We start from the raw sequence: 19,984 nt of genomic DNA, 5'->3' as shown, positions 1-19,984 counted from the left end.
TGTTTTCTATAGGATTTAAATCGGAACTCTTCGCCGGCCATTCTAGCTTTTCGGCATTGTTTTCGGTAAACCAAACGTCAGCATTTCTTCTGAAATCAAATCAGTTTTATAAGTCCTGAAAGTGCGACACTTTTTTTCCAGTATTTGTTTTTTTTTCTCTATTTTCTGGGCCACTGTGTGTTTATGAAAAAAATGTATATGCAAAAAAAATTGGCTCCCGCCACTAACTACAATATATGAAAAGTACAGTCCTGTAAAGTGACCAAAAATATCAATTTTAGGGATTTTTTGAAATGTGCTTTTGGTCCAATTTGTTGCTGTTTTTAGACCCTATATTCTGGACCACTGTGTATGTTTATGAAAAAATCTATTGGTAAAGAAAAGTTAGCTCCAACCACTAACTACAACATATAAAAAGTATGGGCCTGTACAGTAATCCCAAACATGAATTTCAGGAGTTTATAAAATGTCCTTTTGGTCCAATTTGTTACTCTATTTTGACTCTATTTTCTGGGCCAATGTGTATGCTTATGAATAAATCTATAGGGAAAAAAGTTAGCTCCAATCACTAAATACAACATATGAAAAGTACAGTTCTTTACAGCGATCCGACACATTAATTTTAGATGTTTTTGAAATGTGCTTTTGCCCCAATTTTTTGCTATTTCTGACCCTATTTTCTAGACCGTATCTTACCCTATCTTCTTTCAGTATTATTTTTTTTTCTCTATAGTGGTAATCACTGACAACTTCTAGGAATGAACCAGACCGTAAACACTCATTGATTAGATACAAAAATCTATCTACAATACCTTTGTATTTGTATCGTATTTATGCCATCAACTGCCATCTGTGTTGTTTATTGTGTCTTCATAGCTTTCACTTCTTTGTATACTCATTGAAATATCTTGTATACTGTCCAGAAAAAAAGAATTACATTTTTCAGCTATTTGCATGGGAATCGGTGACTAACTGGCCCTCAAACTTAATATATGTATACTGTTTTATTTGATACTAAGAGCTTAATTGTTTTCCATATATACTTGGCATCACCTTTTGCTTCATCTATTCTAGTAAAGGAGTAATATTTTGTTTTAATTGTTCTGTCAAGTTTCTTTGTGTTTAAAGCTTTCACAAATAATAAGCATAGTCTGTGTTTAACAAGTGATCACAAGATATTAAAATTTTTAATGTCACTTCAAGATAAATAAATAATTATATACAATTATATAATTTTTTTTTTCGTTTTTTAGCCTTGTGCTTGGCACATTTAGCCACGTGTTCCAATATAGGCTATATAATTGATACAGTTAAGTGTTTAAACTCAAATTGTAGGATTTTTCATAAATATAAGAATACAGGGTGTTTCAGATTAAAAAAAACATAAATTTTAATGCAATTAATGGGTATTGTTTTCTTAATTTTCTCCCTAAAAAATCCACAAACTAGTTAAAAAAATGAGCGGTTGACAAAAAAATTGCAAATAAAATATGCACATTTTTAATACAGCGTGTCCCTGGATGAACGTAGTCGAAAACCAGTTACAAACGAATTGTTTTCGAAAACAAGAAATTATAAAATCTCGCAATTTGATAGCGTTGATAGGGATGGGGGGGCATACGACTTAAATATTTTTATGCTGGTGGCACTTCCGGTTATACAGGAAGTTCCTCTAAAATTTTTGTTTCTTGACTAATTTTCAAAAACTTTTTTTTGTTGGATAGATGCTCAAAAATGGCACTTATGAGCCAAGTTCGACATTTAGAGAAAGCAGGTCATGGCCTACTGTATTCAAGTTTGAAGTGCGAAAAATCGAGAAGTAGTATTAGCGATATTTATTTTTGAAAAATGGTACTGGATTATTGTTCAGGACCACTTAAAACATAAGTGTACCAAATTTGGTACAGGGTGTTGAAATAAATTTTAGTCAAATTTTTAACAGGCGCAATAACATTCTTAATCAAATACGAATATTTTTTAAATATTTTGGCTAATTGGCATGCGTCTTGAGAACACAAAGTTTGGAAATATCCTTCAATAGTAAAAAACATTCATTCATGAATGTTTTTCGTAGATCAAATTTAACGTAGAATCAAAAATTTAAAACGCCTATTTTACTCTAATAAATAACTATTATTATTTATTACGGTATTATTTTTAACGTTTTATCTCAAAGTAATTATTGTTTTGGAATTTGACTATTTAAACCGGTATTATATATTTTTATTCTTTAAATTTAATTTTCATTTATTCTTTTATTTATTTCATAAATTTAGTTTTACCACCTTACACATTTTTCATTTACCTAAAAGTTAGAAAATTATAGTTTTTGGTTAACTATAATTTTCATTGCCGAATAATTCCTAATTAAAACTTGAGATAGATATAGATTGCAAGTGATGTTCATTTCACAGGTATTCAGCTGTAACTTTGCGTAAAAATACACGTATTTATACCTGGCTCTTCTAGGAGCCACAGTTAAAGACCCATGAAACGAACTTTAGGTACAAGGTGTTCCATTTAAGAGGAAAAACGGCATATTTTTTACTTTTTCCGTATATTTACAAAATTGAAGATAGCCAATCGACGTATTTTAACTCGGAGAATTTAAAAATCGTAATAAAAAAACAATGTCGTCAGTCTTTTTTGTTTTTTATGGAATTGTTTTCTTATTACGATTTTCAAATTCTCCGAGTTAAAATACGTCGATTGGCTATATTCAATTTTTTTAAATATACCGGGAAAGTCAAAAAATATGCCGTTTTTCCTCTTAAATGGAACACCCTGTACTTATTTACTAAGGCACTGTTAAGGTTGAGTATGTTTATGGAACTCTAGGACCGCAATTTAAAATCCAACATTCGCAAATACTTGGATTTTTATAAGGAAATTTGAACATCTTTAACGTAGGATTCTCTCTTCTAGTTCGCCTACAGTCATAATAATGGCATACATTGCCCGACATTATGTATTACATAACCAGTGAAAAAATTTTCAAAAAATAACAGAATTATTTGTAAATAAGTTTTGTCAAAAATCGACGGAGAGCTTTGCCGGTGTTGATAACCTGTATCGATACGTCCGTCACAAGAGCGAATAACAAAAATAATATTGTGTTGCTCAGTCGAGTCGCAGCCGCCAAATTAAATTTTGCAACACAGCCAAGCAATCGGCCAGATTTCAACGCGTAATTTCACCGATGGATCCTCGATCGAAAAGCGGGGATCCTTTTAGGTGGTCAAATAATTTACACGGGATGGATTTTCTATAGTTTACTATTATTTTCTTTGATTACGGTGTGGAATATTAAATGAAATTTTATTAAGTACTTGGGGACAAATCACAAGGCCATTCAAAAGTTTATAAATAAACATTAACTCGTTTTCAGTGCATCTCTTAAGTAAACTTTGCATATTCAGCAAGTTCATTGCTTCATCATAACAATGGTCATTAGGAACTGAAATGTGAAGTTTGTTAAGGCAGAATCGTAAAAATTTATTTTGAACTCTCTCTAGTGCTATAGGGGAGACCGAGGATACAATGGACACCAGGATAGAATGGACATGTTTCAAACTCCCGCTTAATATGTATTTGAAGCGCCCTCATATGGTAAATTAATGCAATAACTACCGAACAATCGTTTGGCATTCGCAAGGTAGCAAGCATTGAGTGTGGTTATTTTTATCGATATTTTCCTGTTTCAGCCAGTCTGTTTGTAACTTTTACGGTAAGTAATGTAATCATTTATTATTTTCTATGCAACACTTTTTAATATCTAATTATTTTAGTGGTAATGTGCATTATAGAATATGGTTATAAGAAACAAATAATTGAAATTGCTTGTTTAGTTTTCTAGGAAAAAGAATAATTTTACTATAGGATCAATGGGGGATAAATACAGAATGTTTTTATTTTTTTATTTATTTTTTTATTTCAGATGGTGAGAGAGTATAAAAATAAAACCGACATGGAATTCCCTGAAGGAGATCTAAGAAGAGCTGTAGAGGATGTCTTAAATAATATTGGTAGCTTGCGAAAAGTTTCGGAGAGGTATAATGTTACTAAGTCTCGTTTAGCTATTTATGTAAAAAGGGCTAGAGAACAGGGGATAGAAAATATATCTTTAAAACCAAATTTTAAACATCGTCAAATTTTTTCTCCAGAAATGGAACAAGCATTAGCTGAATATTTACTCAAATGTTCATCTATGTTCTATGGATTAACTCCAAAAAAAACTAGACAACTAGCATTTCAATTTGCGTCTCGAAATAAGCTTTTAAGCAATGGCTGGCGAGGAGTGGTTTGCCGGTTTTTTGAGGAGAAATTCAGAACTCTCAATTCGAAAACCGGAAGCAACATCTCTTGCTCGTATGACGGCGTTTAACAAAACAGTTGTTGGGGAATTCTTTGGCAAGCTCAAAACTGTTTACAGCCGGCATAACTATGAGGCAAGCCAAATTTTTAATTTAGACGAAACAGGGGTTACTACAGTACCGCCTGTTGAAAAAATTGTAGGAAAAAAGGGAGAAAAGCAAATAGGGCAAGTAACATCTAGAGAACGCGGTGAGCTAGTAACCCAAGTTGGAATAATTTGTGCAAATGGAAATGCATTACCACCAGTATGGATTTTTTCCCAGAATACGTTTTGACGAGCACCGCATGATGTCTGGAGCTATGCAAGGATCTATGGGTCTTGTGAATAAATCTGGCTGGATGACAACAGATAATTTTATTAAAGTTCTTCAGTTTTTCCAACGAAATATCAGATGTAGTAAAAATAACCCCGTGTTACTGATATTGGATAACCATGAATCCCATTTAAGTGATGATGGCATAACATTTTGCAAAGAAAATGGTATTGAAGTTTTGACCTTACCTCCGCATACATCAAATAAATTACAACCTCTTGACCAATCTGTTTTTGGACCTTTCAAGAGATATTTTTCCGAAGCTGCCAATTCTTGGATGATGACTCATCCAAATGAAACTCTTTCTATTTACTCACTTGCGCAGCTATGCTCAAAGGCCTGGGATCGTGCTGCTACACCAGAAAATATAAAGTCTGGCTTTCGTAAAAGTGGAATTTTTCCTTTTGATCGGGACATATTTCAAGAACACGAGTTTTTGTGTTCGTCAGTTACAGATCGACCTGCTCCAGATGTCATTACCAATCAATCTGGTGGAAGCTGTATTTTCGCCGAAACAGAAAACCTAGATGAAAACCTAATTCCAGCCACTGACGGAAATCGCGCTGCCGATGAAACCTCAATTCCTAGCACTAGCGTTACTGGGACTGCGAAAAGTCCTTTAAATATATCTAACTTTATTACACCAGACAAAATAAGTCCTTATCCAAAGGCGGAACCCCGAAAACCTATGAGAAAAGGAAGAAAACGAGGAAAATGTATGATAGTTACTGACACTCCAGAAAAAGAAGAATTATTGGCAAGAAAGATGCCTCCTCCAAAAAAGGGTAAGGAGATTAAGAGAAAAGTTCTAGTAGAAAGTGACTCTAGTGATTAAGAGATAAATGAAGAACTAACAAAAGATTCCTCCTCAGAGTGGGAGGAAGAAGAAGAGACAGTTCAGGATACCCACGATGTAGAAAAAGGCGGTTTCATTGTTGTCAAAGTTACGGGAAAAACAGCATTTTCTGGAAGAAATTATGTTGCTCGGGTAGAACGAAAACTTTTCGACGGATTTCAGGTTCGATTTTTTAAAAGAATGATTCCATCAAATCGCTTCAAAATTACAGAAGAAAAATCTTCTTTTGTAACATTCGGAGAAGTAATAGCTGTGCTTCCAAAAGGTATTGAAGACAGGCGTCCTCGTTTCGAAGATTCGATTTATTTCAACGCAGATTTGACAGAATTTAGTTTAACTTAAATAAAAGTTGAAAATTTGTTGCTTAATAAATAAATATTTACTCTAAGACTTTTTGTCTTTATTAGTAAGTGAATGTCCAAAATGACCAAACATTTTTGATCCTGGTTTAAAAATATTTTTAAATTTATTTGGATAATGCTATGTAGTAATATATTATGACAAAAGTTTGTTTATTACATTAATAAAACCTTATGGATAGAGATTTCTTCGAAAAAAAGTGACAGATCATTTAATCAAATTTGTCCCATGTATCCTCGGTCTCCCCTACAATTATTCGTGTAAAAAGGAGACCAAATCATTGATCCATACTAAGGACAAAAATCTTACCCTGATTCAACTTCATCTCCTCAAGCCAGGGGACCTTGGACTTTTCCCATTCCCTCAACTTCGGTTTCAATTCCCCATCCAAATCCGACGAAGTATCCAAGTTCTCGCTACTCGCGCTTCCCTCACTTCTAAAGCTATCCTCACTCTTCACACTGTACTCAGATTTGGGGTAATCGACGTTCCCGTTTGCCATCTGAGGCAGATCGTCGTCGTCTTTCGTGGGGCCGGATTTCGGAGGCCTGCGACCTAAATAAAAATCATCGTTTTTAACGTGTTCACCCGAAATACGCGTCGATCTTTCCTACTGAAAAACATGTCGATGGTAAAGACACACTTTCTTCATACAACCGCATCGATAATTATACGGTACGCCTCCACGGTAAAAAAACAAATAAAACAATTCACCTATTCACCCATATGTGTTAATTTTTTTTTATTGACAATGACGTAATCGTTGCTGATGTTTTCTCTCTCCCGTCGTTTTGACATTTTTAATGATCACAAGTGTGAATCACCCAATTTATAAATATGTTAAATTTTTATGAATTGAAAAGTGAGATAATGTATTAGGCTCTTCAAGGAGCATACAAGATTATCTAATCTCATCAAAATTCAACCTAGGAATGCAAATATATTTGCTTAGACTATTATTTATATGTGCTACATTAATGAAATTTTTATTTAATGATGAAGAAATTATTTATTTATATGTAATAAATAAATGTCACTAAACAATAAGCACATATTCTTTTGCAGTCCATGTTTTATTTAATTTTTTGAGTAATAATTTACCTGGTGCTCTGGCTCTATTAGCCCTTACATCGCTCAAAAGAGGGCGTCTGGAGACCTCATCAAAAGCGTTTAGATCATTCAAGTTACTACTGCTATCACTATTATTATTCTCTTTACTGTTTGGCTTACTGCCAGTGGCTCCATCCACAGCATCCACTATTTTATCTTTTAATTTGGAAAACAGACCGCCGGAAGGGTTGGAGGGGGATTTCATTAAGGAAATGGAAGGTTTTTTACCTAAAATGAGAGTTTTTAAATATATTATAAAAATTTTTGTTAAAGGGCTTACCTGGCAGCGGGGGTGTAACTTTAGAATCTGGCAATTTACTTTTAGGTTCGTTAATAGATTTTCTTTGTGCTGTAGAGCTGGGTTTTGTCATGGCACTTGTGTCTTTATGAGGCTTAGAGCCAATCTATAAATAAAAAATAGAGAAATGGAGCATTGGCTTCACAACTAGAGACCAACCTTAAGGGAGTTTTTTTTATCATCACTAGACAGCATGGCGACAAAATTGTCTGGGAAAACTCCCACTTTCCCATTGAGCTCTCCCTTCCACCAACCAGCATCTGCACAGTCTTTACTTAAAACTGTAACAATGTCACCTTCTTTAAGGGTTAATTCATCTTCATTCTGAGCTTTGTAGGAAAAGATTACTTCGCATTGTTGTTTTACTGCAAGGGTTATTAGGTTGTAGTCATAGTTGCTCAAAACAAATTGAAAAAGTAATCAAAAAACAGATAACTCTATATACTATTAAATATCCTTCAATTGCAGTGCAGCTTTACAAAAAATTGATGATACACTCGGTGCTACCTTTGATTATGTTAAATATATTTGACCTAAAACTGTTATATTGTAAGTATAGATTCAGTTTTCAAAAAGCTTCATAAGATGGGGTTTAAAAGTAAGAAGATTGTAGTACTTTAAGTTCCAATTTCATTTTTCAAGTCTATTTTTCTGCTGCCTAGAAGAAACTAAAAATTTCACCCATTTCCAGGTTTTTAACGACATTTTTTAACTTACTTTTAATGGCCAGGAAGAATTTAAAAGCTATGATACCCTAGGTTCCTATTTTTTCAAGCAATGGTATTTTATAATTTATTCCAGGCAGTTGAGAACTATTTAAATGTCTATTTTAATTGCCTGAAAGAAATTAAAGATTTCACCCAATTTCCAGGCATTTGAGGACATTTTTTCATTTAACTTAAACAGCCTGGAAAAATTTAGAAATTACAATACCTTAGTTCCCTATTTTTTGTTTCAACCAATGGTATTTTGTAATTTATTCCAGGCAGTTGAAGATAATTTAAATGTTTTTTTCAACTGCCTGGAATAAATCAAACATTTACCCCAATTTCCAGACATCTGAAGACATTTTTTAATTAATAATAAAGGTTTTTCCAAATAATAATAAAATTGCTTAGATAAAAACTAGTAAAATAATAAAATCCTAAATTGGACATAGACAAAGTAAACCGTAAAGTCTGTTTTGTTTGAAAATTTTATACATATTGAAGAACTGCCAATAAAATGTGTATCTACTTACCAGGTTTAGCAGGTAATGCAGGAACAGGCTCATTAAGCCTTAGCAAATCCTCCCTAACAGTGGCCTTTGGTCTACCAGGTGGAGGCAGAATCTCCTCTACAAAATTGGAGGGAAATACTCCTTCTTTGCCATTAAGGAGTCCTCGCCACCATCCCTCTTCCTCCTCCCCAATGATATCTATGACTTCTCCAACTTTCAAGTTCAGCTCATCCTCATGGTCTTGGTCATAACTAAAGACCACCCTACACTGTCTTATCCTTGTGGAATCTTTCTTGTTCCTAAGCACCACATCGTCTTTAGGCAAGACTTTGCCAAAATTGTCTGGGAAAACCCCTTTTTTGCCATTGAGTGTGCCTTGATACCATCCATCTAAAATATCGCTGTTATCTCTACATAATCCTGTTGGTATAACCTTGTTTTGTCAAGAGATTTGATAGGCTGATAAACAAATTTTGCAATGATGACTAACTGGGATACAACAGAACACTTACCGCACTTAGGGGTGCAATCCTTAATGATGTCCCCCTTTTTGACCGTCAACTCGTCGGGTTCTTGGGCGACGTAATCGAACTCTATCAGCACCTCGACTACAAAATAATAATGTTAAAAAAATGGAAAATGTACAGTTAAATTCCGCCCATTTTGCATCATATTCTATGCCTAATTTGTATGTAGATTAGAGACTCACCCATTGTACTGTTTGCATAATAGAACCTGAAAAGTTAAAACAGCATGGTATGGGCTGTGGTTAAATAAATAAAGGGGCCACCGAGCCCATATATGATATCAGAAGTAAAATAATAGAAAATTGTTATTTACAAAAAGTACCACTTGACTACGTTTGATGTTTTGAGAGAAACATTTTGACAGTTCTTGACAGATGTAAAGTTGACAGACGTCAGAAAAAATTTTAGCAGCGTTGCCAAAGGGTTTCTTAGTAGCAAAAACAGGTTTTTAGTTCTTTTTTAAAATTAGCCGATTTCATTCATAAAATATATTGCAAATAAAAATATACTATTTGAGCTAATTCATTTTCTTTCGAAAACTCATTCTTTATCACTAAAAAGTCTCTCATTTGAGAAATTCCTTTATAAAAGAATTCCCTATGTCGGAACAAATCCCTCAACTTGTCAACGTTGCTAACATTCCGCCAATAACGTTGACATTAATGTCACTTCTGCAAAGGTTACTCACCGATTTGACATTCCAATTTTCTCTTTTATTTACATTATTTTTTGAAAAAAAAACATTTCTTTCGTTGTTTGTACTTGAATTAAACAGTTTCGCAGTCTCCAACAACATATCAAACAAGAAATATTAATTTCGGTCTGAAAACCAACAAAATTCCAATCAAAATGCCCACACCTTTGGTAGATGACGACAACAATGAAATTAGGGCGAAAATCTGTTACAGTGGCGAAATCCTAATAATCTACATCAGCCGTACTATAAATTACGATGAATTGTGTGAGGAAATGCGCCAAATATGCCGCTTCAACCTCGATCAAGTGTTTACCATGAAATGGATTGATGAAGAGGGTGACCCGTGCACCTTATCCACTCAAATGGAACTGGACGAGGCCATACGGTTATACGAGATTAACAAGGAGTCCGAACTGATTATTCATGTCTTCCCCAATGTACCTGCTCAGCCTGGAATGCCTTGCCAGGGCGAGGATAAGAGTATTTATCGTAGAGGTGCCAGGAGATGGAGGAAATTGTATAGGGTAAATGGACATATATTCCAAGCAAAACGGTTTAATAGACGAGCGTTTTGTGCCTATTGTAATGACCGAATATGGGGGTTAGGTAGGCAAGGCTTTAAATGTGTCCAGTGCAAACTTTTGGTGCATAAAAAGTGCCATAAGGCAGTGAATGTTTCTTGCACTATAGACCATAATAGAGATACTCTTATGAGGGAGGATAGCACTAGAAATGGGGAGACAGTAAGTATTGAAGAAGAACCACCAAAGGAGAGGCAATATAATGAAATACCTCCAGATGTGACAGGAGAGTCTGTACCAGTGGAAGATCCTAACAGGCCTTTGGAAGAATTAGAGCCTGGATCACAGAGACAGTATTCTCTGAATGATTTTGAGCTGATTCGAGTTATTGGCAGGGGCTCCTATGCCAAAGTTCTTATGGTAGAATTGAAAAAAACCAAAAGAATCTATGCTATGAAAGTGATTAAAAAAGCCCTTGTAACAGATGATGAGGATATTGATTGGGTGCAAACAGAAAAGCATGTTTTTGAAACTGCCTCAAACCATCCATTCCTTGTGGGGTTACACTCATGCTTCCAAACACCATCAAGGTTATTCTTTGTTATAGAGTTCGTCCGAGGAGGTGATTTGATGTTCCACATGCAAAGACAAAGAAAACTACCCGAAGAACATGCCAGATTTTATGCAGCAGAGATATCTTTAGCCCTACACTTTTTGCATTGCAAAGGGATCATTTATAGGGACTTGAAGCTAGATAATGTACTCTTGGACCATGAAGGGCACATAAAACTCACAGATTATGGCATGTGCAAGGAGGGCATTAGACCTGGCGATAGTACATCCACTTTTTGTGGTACACCCAATTATATTGCACCAGAGATATTGAGGGGTGAGGATTATGGTTTTTCGGTGGATTGGTGGGCTTTGGGGGTGTTGTTGTATGAAATGTTGGCGGGCAGGTCACCGTTTGATATTGCCGGGGCATCTGAGAATCCTGATCAGAATACTGAGGATTATTTGTTCCAGGTTATTTTGGAGAAGACTATTAGGATACCTAGGTAAGTGTGACTGGTTATTGGAGATGTTACTTTAAACAGGATTTAAATTAATTTTCTTAAATAATAATTTTTGTTTTAGAGTTATTTATACAAATATTTTAGTTTCCTGACAGAAAAAAGGATTAGAATCTTTCCAAAAAAATTCTTCGCTTTTAAAGATATAAATCATTTTTCATCTATACACTAATGTCTTAGAACCATATATTCAAATAATTAATTAGAAGAAAATAGACTAGAAAATTACCACACAATAAAATCATAGAAGCATATTTCATGAAAATACTTATGTTTACATATGTTTTGATGTTGCAGTTTCCATCTTAGATAGATGGTCTAACTCTTGATTTTTCTTAAATGAAGCATGTTGTTTAAAATGAAAATGTTTTAAATGAAATCTGTTGAAATACTTGCTAAGTTAGTAAAAGCTAACCATTTCTAACATGATATCTAGTTTTCTGTTTTTTTTTTAAATCATTTCTGAGAAACATATGAGGTATAAATAGGAAATATCAACTTGATGTAAGCTATACAGATTTTGCTAAGGCCTTTGACAGGTTGGACCATACAATTCTTTCCAAAAAACTTTAAAAAAAGGACTTTCATAACAAGTGCAGATAATATACTGTAAGAAGATGTAAATTTCTGTGCTCAAAGATGAGATGGAGTTTGATTAATTAATAAATGATACCACACTTCCAAATTGTTACTATTTATGACCTGGGAGTCTGTTGATAAAAAACTTAACTTTAATGCTTTTATAGATACCATCATAAAATCTTTTGGTTTCATTATAGGATTAGCATAACTAATTTCTAATACCTCAAGCAAAACAATTTTGTTTAACTCCATAGTAAAACCATGCTAGTATATGAATCTTTATTATGATTTCCTAATTATGCAGTGCATTCTACAGAAAAAAATTAGTTCTAGGGTGGATGGTATATATCTGGATAGGGGATTCAGTCAGCTGTTATTGCTTTCAAGGTTTAATGCACTGTCTCTTCATCAATCTGTTTTGTGTAAGAGTTTAGAGTTTTACTTTAAAATATCCAACAATCAGATCTCTTATGAGCTTTAAATTTTGTTGTTCCTTGCATCCATACAAAAAGACACAATGTATTTTATCAAATTATTTATGGCTTCAATTTGAGAAGAAAGAGCCCATATATAGGGCATGTAACTAGTTCAATGATGTTCAGTTACAGTATGATGTTGATCTGTTTGGAATGACCTTAAATATTTTCAAATTTGTTCAATCAGATAGAACTTAACTAATTGACGAACTAATTACTGGCTTGCAGAAAGAAAAAGGAAAACCAATAATAATGATGAAACTAAACCTACACTAAAACTAATAACATTTAATAAAATACACCTACTTACAATTAAAAATCAAAAACAAAAAGAACAGATTAACAAGTAAATGATTAATCAGATAAGGATACAAAATCAGTCTTAATTTGGCGAATATTAATATTAAAGAGATCTATATCATATTTTTGTATATAATTATTACATTCTTGCATCATTCTATTAAATGGCGAACAACTTGAGGGTGAACACTGGAAAAGATTGTTATTTCTTATTCTCAAATTGATTTTAGGAACAGCAAATGATAGATGATTAATTAAAGAACAGTTCTTATATTTTAAGTAACTAGTAGTAAATAAATAAGACATCATTCATATTACGCCTAACACTCAATCGTACCATTTTAAATTCAATTAGCATACTATTATAGGAGATCATATAAGGATATGCATTATGTGTTCTTAAGTACAGGTATCTTAAAAATCTTTTTTGGACCCTTTCAATCATATTAATATGCACCATTGCTTTAGGTGCCCAGATAACTGAGGCATACTCCAAGATCGGTCTGACCAGTGAGTTGTACAGAATTATTATTGATTTTATTGATATTATCTGTAAATATCTCAATAATTGCTTTATTAGGATTTGTTTCCTGTTGGACAATAAAACTTTGAATAAAAAAGATGTTTAAAAACCCTACGAATTAATAATTAATTTAAAAACTATTTTTTTTTTAACCAGATCCTTGAGTGTCAAAGCCGCTAATGTTCTCAAAGGCTTCCTTAACAAAAATCCAGCTGATAGACTGGGATGTCATAGCACAGATTCATTTTTGGATATCACCGGTAAGTCATGACGAATTCTTTTGCAGGCAGAGTTTTAAACTTTATTTATCCGACTTTAGGTCATCAATTCTTCAAAAGTATAGACTGGGACCTGTTAGAACAAAAACAGGTGCCTCCGCCTTACAAACCGCGCCTGGACTCCGACAGGGATTTGGCGAACTTCCCACCGGAGTTTACTGACGAGCCGGTTCATTTAACCCCTGATGACCCCAGGGTGATTGAGAAAATTGACCAATCAGAGTTTGAGGGATTCGAGTATGTGAACCCTTTGCTCATGTCTTTGGAGGACTGTGTTTAAGTTATTTAATCATTCCCATGTTATAGTATTCCACGATTACAAATCTTGTAATTTGTACTAGGTTAGTATTATATTATTGTATTAATTGCTAACATGTTTATAATATTATAAGTTATTGAATTATTGTTATGTTAACCTTTGGTTTGCATTCAATTTATTAAAATGATATTTAAACTATTATATACGATTTCAAATTGTAGACTGATTTTTATATATGGCTTGAAAGGTATTTAATAAAAACACGTTTTGTATCTCGTAGTTTCACTTACATAAAAACATAAACTGTATAAACATTAATAACACTTGACCTAGCAAATTGTTACTGCTTATGCTTCTTTTGCACGGGTTCATCAGTATCCATTTCCTCATCTGAAAGAATCTGTATTGACATATCCATTTCCATGGCCATATTTTCCACCATAATCGCAGTTTTACCATGTGATCGCCCATTGGCGTTTACTATTACATTCCTGAAAAATCAACTTTAATATAAATGTTTATAGATTGGACATAATAAGGCACCTAGGGCAATGTGACACAGCATTCTTAGATTGCATTTCATTCAAGCCAAAGAGGAAACCTAAACTTATAATGTCGTAAGCATTTCTTAAATGAATCGGTTCTTCAGCTCCACTTGAGAAAAATATATTTTTTGATTTGCCAGTAGTATGGTACAGGTGTGACAAATGTATTAAATTTTTACGTTTAGTATAGTCTATTATGGCAGGACTATATGTGAGCTCGAAATGGTACCCTCGCTCTACTAACTGCGAGTACTGTCTGAAAATGTTAATATTTAATTAATGTGTTTAATATTATTTGAGTCTAAAATATTTTTAAGAATGTTATAGATGATTACCATGGGTCTTGCGAAATCGTTCTGTCTCAATGTACTTTATTTTTTCAAGTTCTGTGTGATAAGATCAATCAGTGCTTTCCTAAAATGAGGCTTAAAACTAAGAAACGAAAACCATGGGTTACAAGAGGCCTTAGAATTTCAGCTAAAAACCTCCGTTTTTTGATTAAATTGTGAAAATATCCTTTTATATCATCAGAAATACCGTAGTCTGTACAGAAAGACAATTAAAGCAGCAAAATCTAATTATTATAGGGATCGCTTAAATATGTCATCAAATAGGCAAAGAGAGTGTTGGTCGATTATTATTGATTTTAGACATTGCCATAGAAAAACATCTGAACCGGAGTTAAGACCTGACATTTTAAACGACTATTATTGTGATATACCTAATATCTTGCTCAAGGGCATTCGTAGTAACATTGATCCCCTGCACTATCTTCAACAAGTGTCGGTTGAGCATTCATTTTTCTTTTATCCTGTCGATCTTACCGAAGTAAAAAATGAAATCAAACGCCTAAAAGACCATAAATCATCTGGAGCTGATGGGATATCTTCGAGACTGTTACTCTTTTTGCCTGATTCAGTCTTAAATGCTTTAGTTTCTGCCATAAACAATTCTTTACATATTGGCATTTTTCCTTCATGTTTAAAAGAGGCAGTGGTTATCCCTCTTTATAAGGGTGGAGATTTGGATCGGCCTTGTAATTTCCGTCCCATTTCTATTTTGTCTACCCTCTCTAAGATAGTTGAAAAACTTGCAAAAAGCAGAATTTTGTCCTTTTTACATCATAATGGCATTTTGTCTGCAAATCAGTTTGGATTTCAAGCCGGTAAAGGGACTTATGATGCTGTTTTTAGCTTTTTGGAGAGCGTCTATGTGTCCTTGAATTCTGGAGAGTCATCGGCGGCAGTGTTTTATGATCTATCCAAAGCATTTGACTGTGTGGATCATGGAATACTAAACTCGATAAATATGGTTTTAGGGGGGTAGCATTGCGATGGCTTGAGTCCTATCTATCAAACCGTACTCAGAAGGTTACAGTGTCTGGGCGTTTGTCTGCTTCTAGATCCCTAAAATGCGGCGTTCCCCAGGGTTCAGTGTTGGGACCACTGTTATTTTTACTGTATGTGGATGACTTCAGTTCATTGAAACTGCAGGGCAAGGTGGTTCAGTTTGCTGATGATACCACCATACTATGGAGCCATAAAAATTCTGATTATATTAAGACTTGTATCCTTGAAGACCTTCAGATTTTATCAGGGTGGTGTGCTTCCAACAGGCTCGTATTTAATGTAAGAAAGACGTCTATTATGGGGTTTAAGTGCGATGTTCAGGGTCTGATGTTTGACGAAAATTCCCTCTTGCAGAATAAAGAGTGCTGCAAGTTCCTAGGAATTACCATTGATGGTTGCCTTCGGTTTGAAGATCATATTTTACATTTAGCTGGGAAATTATCTTCTGGATGTTTTGCAGTAAGAATGGCAAAACAAGAGCTGGGAGGGGTGGTTGCACGTTCAGTGTACTTTTCATTTATTGAATCTCATATTCGGTATGGCTTGCCTTTTTTGGGTTTAACCAATAAGGGGCTACTTAACATTAGGGTTGCCACGAGACGAGACGAGACGAGATTAAGAATTGTCTCGTCTCGTCTCGAAAGTTCGAGACAAATATTTTTCGAGACGAGACGAGACAAGCTTATGTCTCGTCGAGACAAGACCTTATCTCGTCTCGTCTCGTCTCGTTTTGTCTCGAAAAGTTCAGATACCTATGTAAAAGCCCAGGATAAAACTTAAAAATTTAATAGACTTCAATAAACAATAAACATATTATAGGTACCTAAGTATGAAAGTTAAAAAAAAAAACATATTCGATTTTTAAATTAATTGGGCAGGTAGGCATGTTGGGAAAGATTTTTTTAAGATTTAATAAAATATTTATATGAGTACCCCATTAAAGTCATGCAAAACGCATTTTCCAACAATCTATAGTAAGCAATAATATAAAGCAGTCATAGTGTTTTTATAAAAGCGGCAATAGCGGAATATTGAAAATAATATTTTATATGCATTTAAGCTACAGTTGTCAACATAGAGTCCATAAAATGAGAGAATATGCCGGTGACGTAAAATGCGCACAAACTTAAATTTAAACCAAAAAATCAATAAAGGAGAGGCCCCATATTTCCCTGATTAGGTTTACTTGACCGTGAATACATGCATCTCTCTCTTTCACATCTGCTAGAATTCTACGCTTCTACGCTTAACGATAGCCAGCTTAGATGCGCGAAGTCTGACGTCACCGGCATATTCTCTCATTTTATGGACTCTACCTATTAACAGCAGAAAAATATCAATAAAATGTTAGAAAGGTAGGTATTCAATTATTAAATAATATTATTTTTAATAAATTTAATATTGATTTGTTATTCGTTCATAAAAAGTTATGTTATGGTTGTCACAGAACTAAGTATTAAAAAAAACTATTAGTAACAATATTTAATATTTGGTCATTATATGCAGCCATAAACATATGAATGCAGGTAATATTCTTAAATTTTTGGTAAATTCAAAAAATATAATAATATATGGTGTTTGTTTAAAATAAGAAAGCCCACCGTTTTATGACACACCTTGTATAAAAACCTTAAGTTGAAAAAAAAATGCGCAGCTAAAATAAAAACTTTAAATAAAGATTTTAATAAACATACCCCTAAATTCTAAGGATATTTTTTCCAATCTACACACCACCTGTTACACAAATCGTAAGCCCATTAGTATAATAATGGGGAAATAAAAAAAATAATCAAAACCTATTCCGTGATTTTAATGACAATTTTACCAATTATTGCTGGAAGCATTTTACATATATCGAGATGTCTCGTCTCGTCTCGTCTCGCCTTGTCTCGAACATTTTTATCTCGTCTCGTCTCGTCTCGAAATTCGAGACAAAATACTTTCGAGACGAGATAAAATGGCTTCGAGACGAGACGAGACGAGACATCTCGTGTCTCGCGGCATCCCTACTTAACATTGTCTTTGTTATTCAAAAAAAAGCAGTTAGATACCTGTGTTCTGCTTAAGTTAAGAGATTCTTGCAAACCCCTATTCATTTCTGAAAAAATCCTAACTCTTTTTTCACTCTTTATCTTAGAAACAGCTGCTCTTATTCACAAAATTCCCAAACTACTCTCTGACACTGGCCATTTGACTCGTCGTGTAAATGATGTTCCTCTACCTATTTCGACGTCTTCCCTTACCAAAAACTCATTAATTTACATAAGTAAAAAAATTTACAATCATGTTCCTCTATGTGTTAGACATATATCGGATGTTAAGAAATTTAAAAGAGAATTAAAGTCGCTTTTATTGGCTAAGGCATATTATAACCTGGATGACTTTTTTAATGATAGGTTTTAACCTTGGCCATGTTGGAAAGTTTTTTTTTTCTCTTTTCTTCTCTAGTTTTGTCAACTAGTTTACCTTTACTTAGTAATTAATTGTTTTATTTAGTTATCTTTAATTCAAGTATGTTTAAAAAGTTTTGTCTTTTGTTGTTTAATTTTGTTCATTGTTTTGTCAATTTTTGAAATTGTATTTTTGTTTTGTTTTTTTAGCTTGTAGGATGCTTGTACACAAGATTATTCTTACATAATATAGCACATTTTCTTTCTTTCAAATAACTTGTTGGTATACCATGACTATCTTGTCGGAGTCTTGAGAAGGGATGTACTGTGAACTCAGTAGTTTACACCGACTTCTCCTACTACACCAACTTTTGCTAGTAAAACTACCAGGTGTGCATGGGATAATGTTGGAATGGGTAAAATTTTATTTATGTAGTGGAACACAGATTGTCAGAGTAAATAAGTCATGCAGAGTGCACACTTTGCACCATTATTTTTCAACTTGTTTATTAATGGCTTATCAACCTGTTTTCAGCATAGTGAATAGGTACATGATGTATGCAGATAACTTGAATTTTTTTAAACCAATTAAGAATGATAAATGTAACTCAAATTTTTAAAGTGACTTAGATTTTATTTGCAGTCTGAAACTAACAAAATACATCTCAATACCAATAAATGTTATTTTATACATTTTAATATATCAAATACTGCACTACCCAATGCATATCACTTTGAAGGTAATCCTATTTAAAGGACTGATTTAAACAGAGAGTACATTCTCCTTTGTTGCAATGGAGCAAATAGAATGTTGAGAATTCTTAAAAGAAATACCAAAGACTTTAACAACATCAACTGTATAAAAACATGATATGTTTCAATGGTAAAGTCCCTCTTAGAAGTAAATTCTGTAAACTGTGGTCTGCACATTTACAGATTTATAAAGATGCTGCATGATAATATTGACTGTCCCAAACTCCTTCAAACATGTAAGATCTATGTACCTCCATGTGACGTAAGGGTGTTAAAAACCTTTGAGATCCCATTCCATAGAACCCAATACGGGGAGGGTGGGTCTATCAATAGAATCGTGCAAAGTGCAAACAGTGTTGATGTTGATTTATTTAACATTACTACTTCTCAATTAAAACCATACTTAAAAGAAGGCTTTGAATTTTGAAATTTGGTTCTAACATAGATTGTGTATCTTTATTATATTTAGAAAGTTAGAATGTAATTTCGGTAAAATATATTCATTGGTAAATAGCATGTCTGTTAATTTGATAAATAAATAAATACATTTACCCCCTTGCACAACTTACTTCCTATTCAGCCTTAAATTAAACCGGTTTTCCGGATCATAACTTATTATATCAGCATCCAAAGTACTACAACAATAACTGAGGGCGGGCACAGTGGTGGGCAGGGCGGCAATTATATTATACTTTTTATAGTTGAGGCTTTTTGTGTATTTATGTAAATTGTCCTGACTTGAAAACACTAACGTAAGCCTAGTAAAAAATGTGAATTCGTAGCTTAACTTCTGTGCCGCTTCCCTCAACTGCTCCAAGTTAAATGGGGTTGGTATAAGTTCTGTTGGCTCTCGAGCTTCGCCTTTTTTCTTCTTTTTTTTCGATTCCGTTCCCGATTGGGCATCCGTATCAATTTTTGTGGTAACTGCTACGGTCCTATAGCCTGCATTTATGAGAAAAATGTAGCTATAGGCCTAGAAGAGGTTTGGGGACTTACCCCATTCGTGTAAAACTTTTAACGTCTCGTTGGTCAATTTATCCGACGTAAAGCAACTGGCGCTTACGTTTAGATCGTAGAAACCTTTTTGGGAAGACTTGATCATTTTATTTTCATTAAAAATTTTACATTTAAAAACTTATAAGCAAACAAACAGACATAACCTAAAAATACGGGCATGACA

General features: G+C 33.7%; 3 protein-coding genes across 5 annotated transcripts in view; 1 reads left to right on the top strand and 2 right to left on the bottom strand.

Moving 5' to 3' along the window:
- LOC126736784 (SH3 domain-containing kinase-binding protein 1-like) overlaps nt 1-14,100 on the bottom strand; it is a 24,944-nt gene extending 10,844 nt beyond the window's left edge. For 2 of the 3 annotated variants that reach the window (XM_050441315.1, XM_050441317.1), the window contains exons 1-7: nt 14,058-14,100; nt 9,044-9,139; nt 8,553-8,921; nt 7,472-7,677; nt 7,295-7,418; nt 7,006-7,242; nt 6,214-6,459 (exon numbers count right to left, since the gene is read on the bottom strand). In XM_050441315.1, the coding sequence (XP_050297272.1) occupies nt 6,214-6,459; nt 7,006-7,242; nt 7,295-7,418; nt 7,472-7,677; nt 8,553-8,921; nt 9,044-9,139; nt 14,058-14,082 (1,303 nt within the window). In that variant the 5' untranslated portion in view covers nt 14,083-14,100. Of the gene's footprint in view, nt 1-6,213; nt 6,460-7,005; nt 7,243-7,294; nt 7,419-7,471; nt 7,678-8,552; nt 8,922-9,043; nt 9,140-9,240; nt 9,419-14,057 lie in introns of those variants that run through there. The other variant, XM_050441316.1, reaches the window with a different exon arrangement.
- LOC126736786 (atypical protein kinase C) lies at nt 9,718-14,039 on the top strand. Its single transcript, XM_050441318.1, has 3 exons — nt 9,718-11,334; nt 13,387-13,490; nt 13,550-14,039. Exons 1-3 carry the CDS (start codon nt 9,908-9,910, stop codon nt 13,786-13,788), a joined length of 1,770 nt encoding a protein of 589 aa, XP_050297275.1. The 5' UTR covers nt 9,718-9,907; the 3' UTR covers nt 13,789-14,039.
- LOC126736789 (uncharacterized) lies at nt 14,004-19,984 on the bottom strand. Its single transcript, XM_050441327.1, has 4 exons — nt 19,801-19,984; nt 19,374-19,746; nt 14,311-14,568; nt 14,004-14,258 (listed from the first exon to the last, which is right to left on the bottom strand). The coding sequence occupies exons 1-4, from the start codon at nt 19,904-19,906 to the stop codon at nt 14,108-14,110; spliced, it is 888 nt and encodes a 295-aa protein (XP_050297284.1). The 5' UTR covers nt 19,907-19,984; the 3' UTR covers nt 14,004-14,107.

This window comes from Anthonomus grandis, chromosome 5 (genome assembly GCF_022605725.1).
Source record: "Anthonomus grandis grandis chromosome 5, icAntGran1.3, whole genome shotgun sequence".
NCBI classification, from domain to species: Eukaryota; Metazoa; Arthropoda; class Insecta; order Coleoptera; family Curculionidae; genus Anthonomus; species Anthonomus grandis.
Note: the sequence above shows the minus strand (reverse complement) of the source record. Positions and strands in the feature narration are given on the sequence as shown.

Coding starts and splice junctions, on each gene's coding strand:
- LOC126736786 (XM_050441318.1), top strand. CDS start 9,908: ATGCCCACACCTTTGGTAGATGACGACAACAATGAAATTAGGGCGAAA. Junction 11,335..13,386: donor AAGACTATTAGGATACCTAG/GTAAGTGTGACT, acceptor TTTTTTAACCAG/ATCCTTGAGTGTCAAAGCCG. Junction 13,491..13,549: donor TTCATTTTTGGATATCACCG/GTAAGTCATGAC, acceptor ATCCGACTTTAG/GTCATCAATTCTTCAAAAGT.
- LOC126736789 (XM_050441327.1), bottom strand. CDS start 19,906: ATGATCAAGTCTTCCCAAAAAGGTTTCTACGATCTAAACGTAAGCGCC. Junction 19,747..19,800: donor AAAAGTTTTACACGAATGGG/GTAAGTCCCCAA, acceptor TCATAAATGCAG/GCTATAGGACCGTAGCAGTT. Junction 14,569..19,373: donor AATTTAAGGCTGAATAGGAA/GTAAGTTGTGCA, acceptor TAACATTTTCAG/ACAGTACTCGCAGTTAGTAG.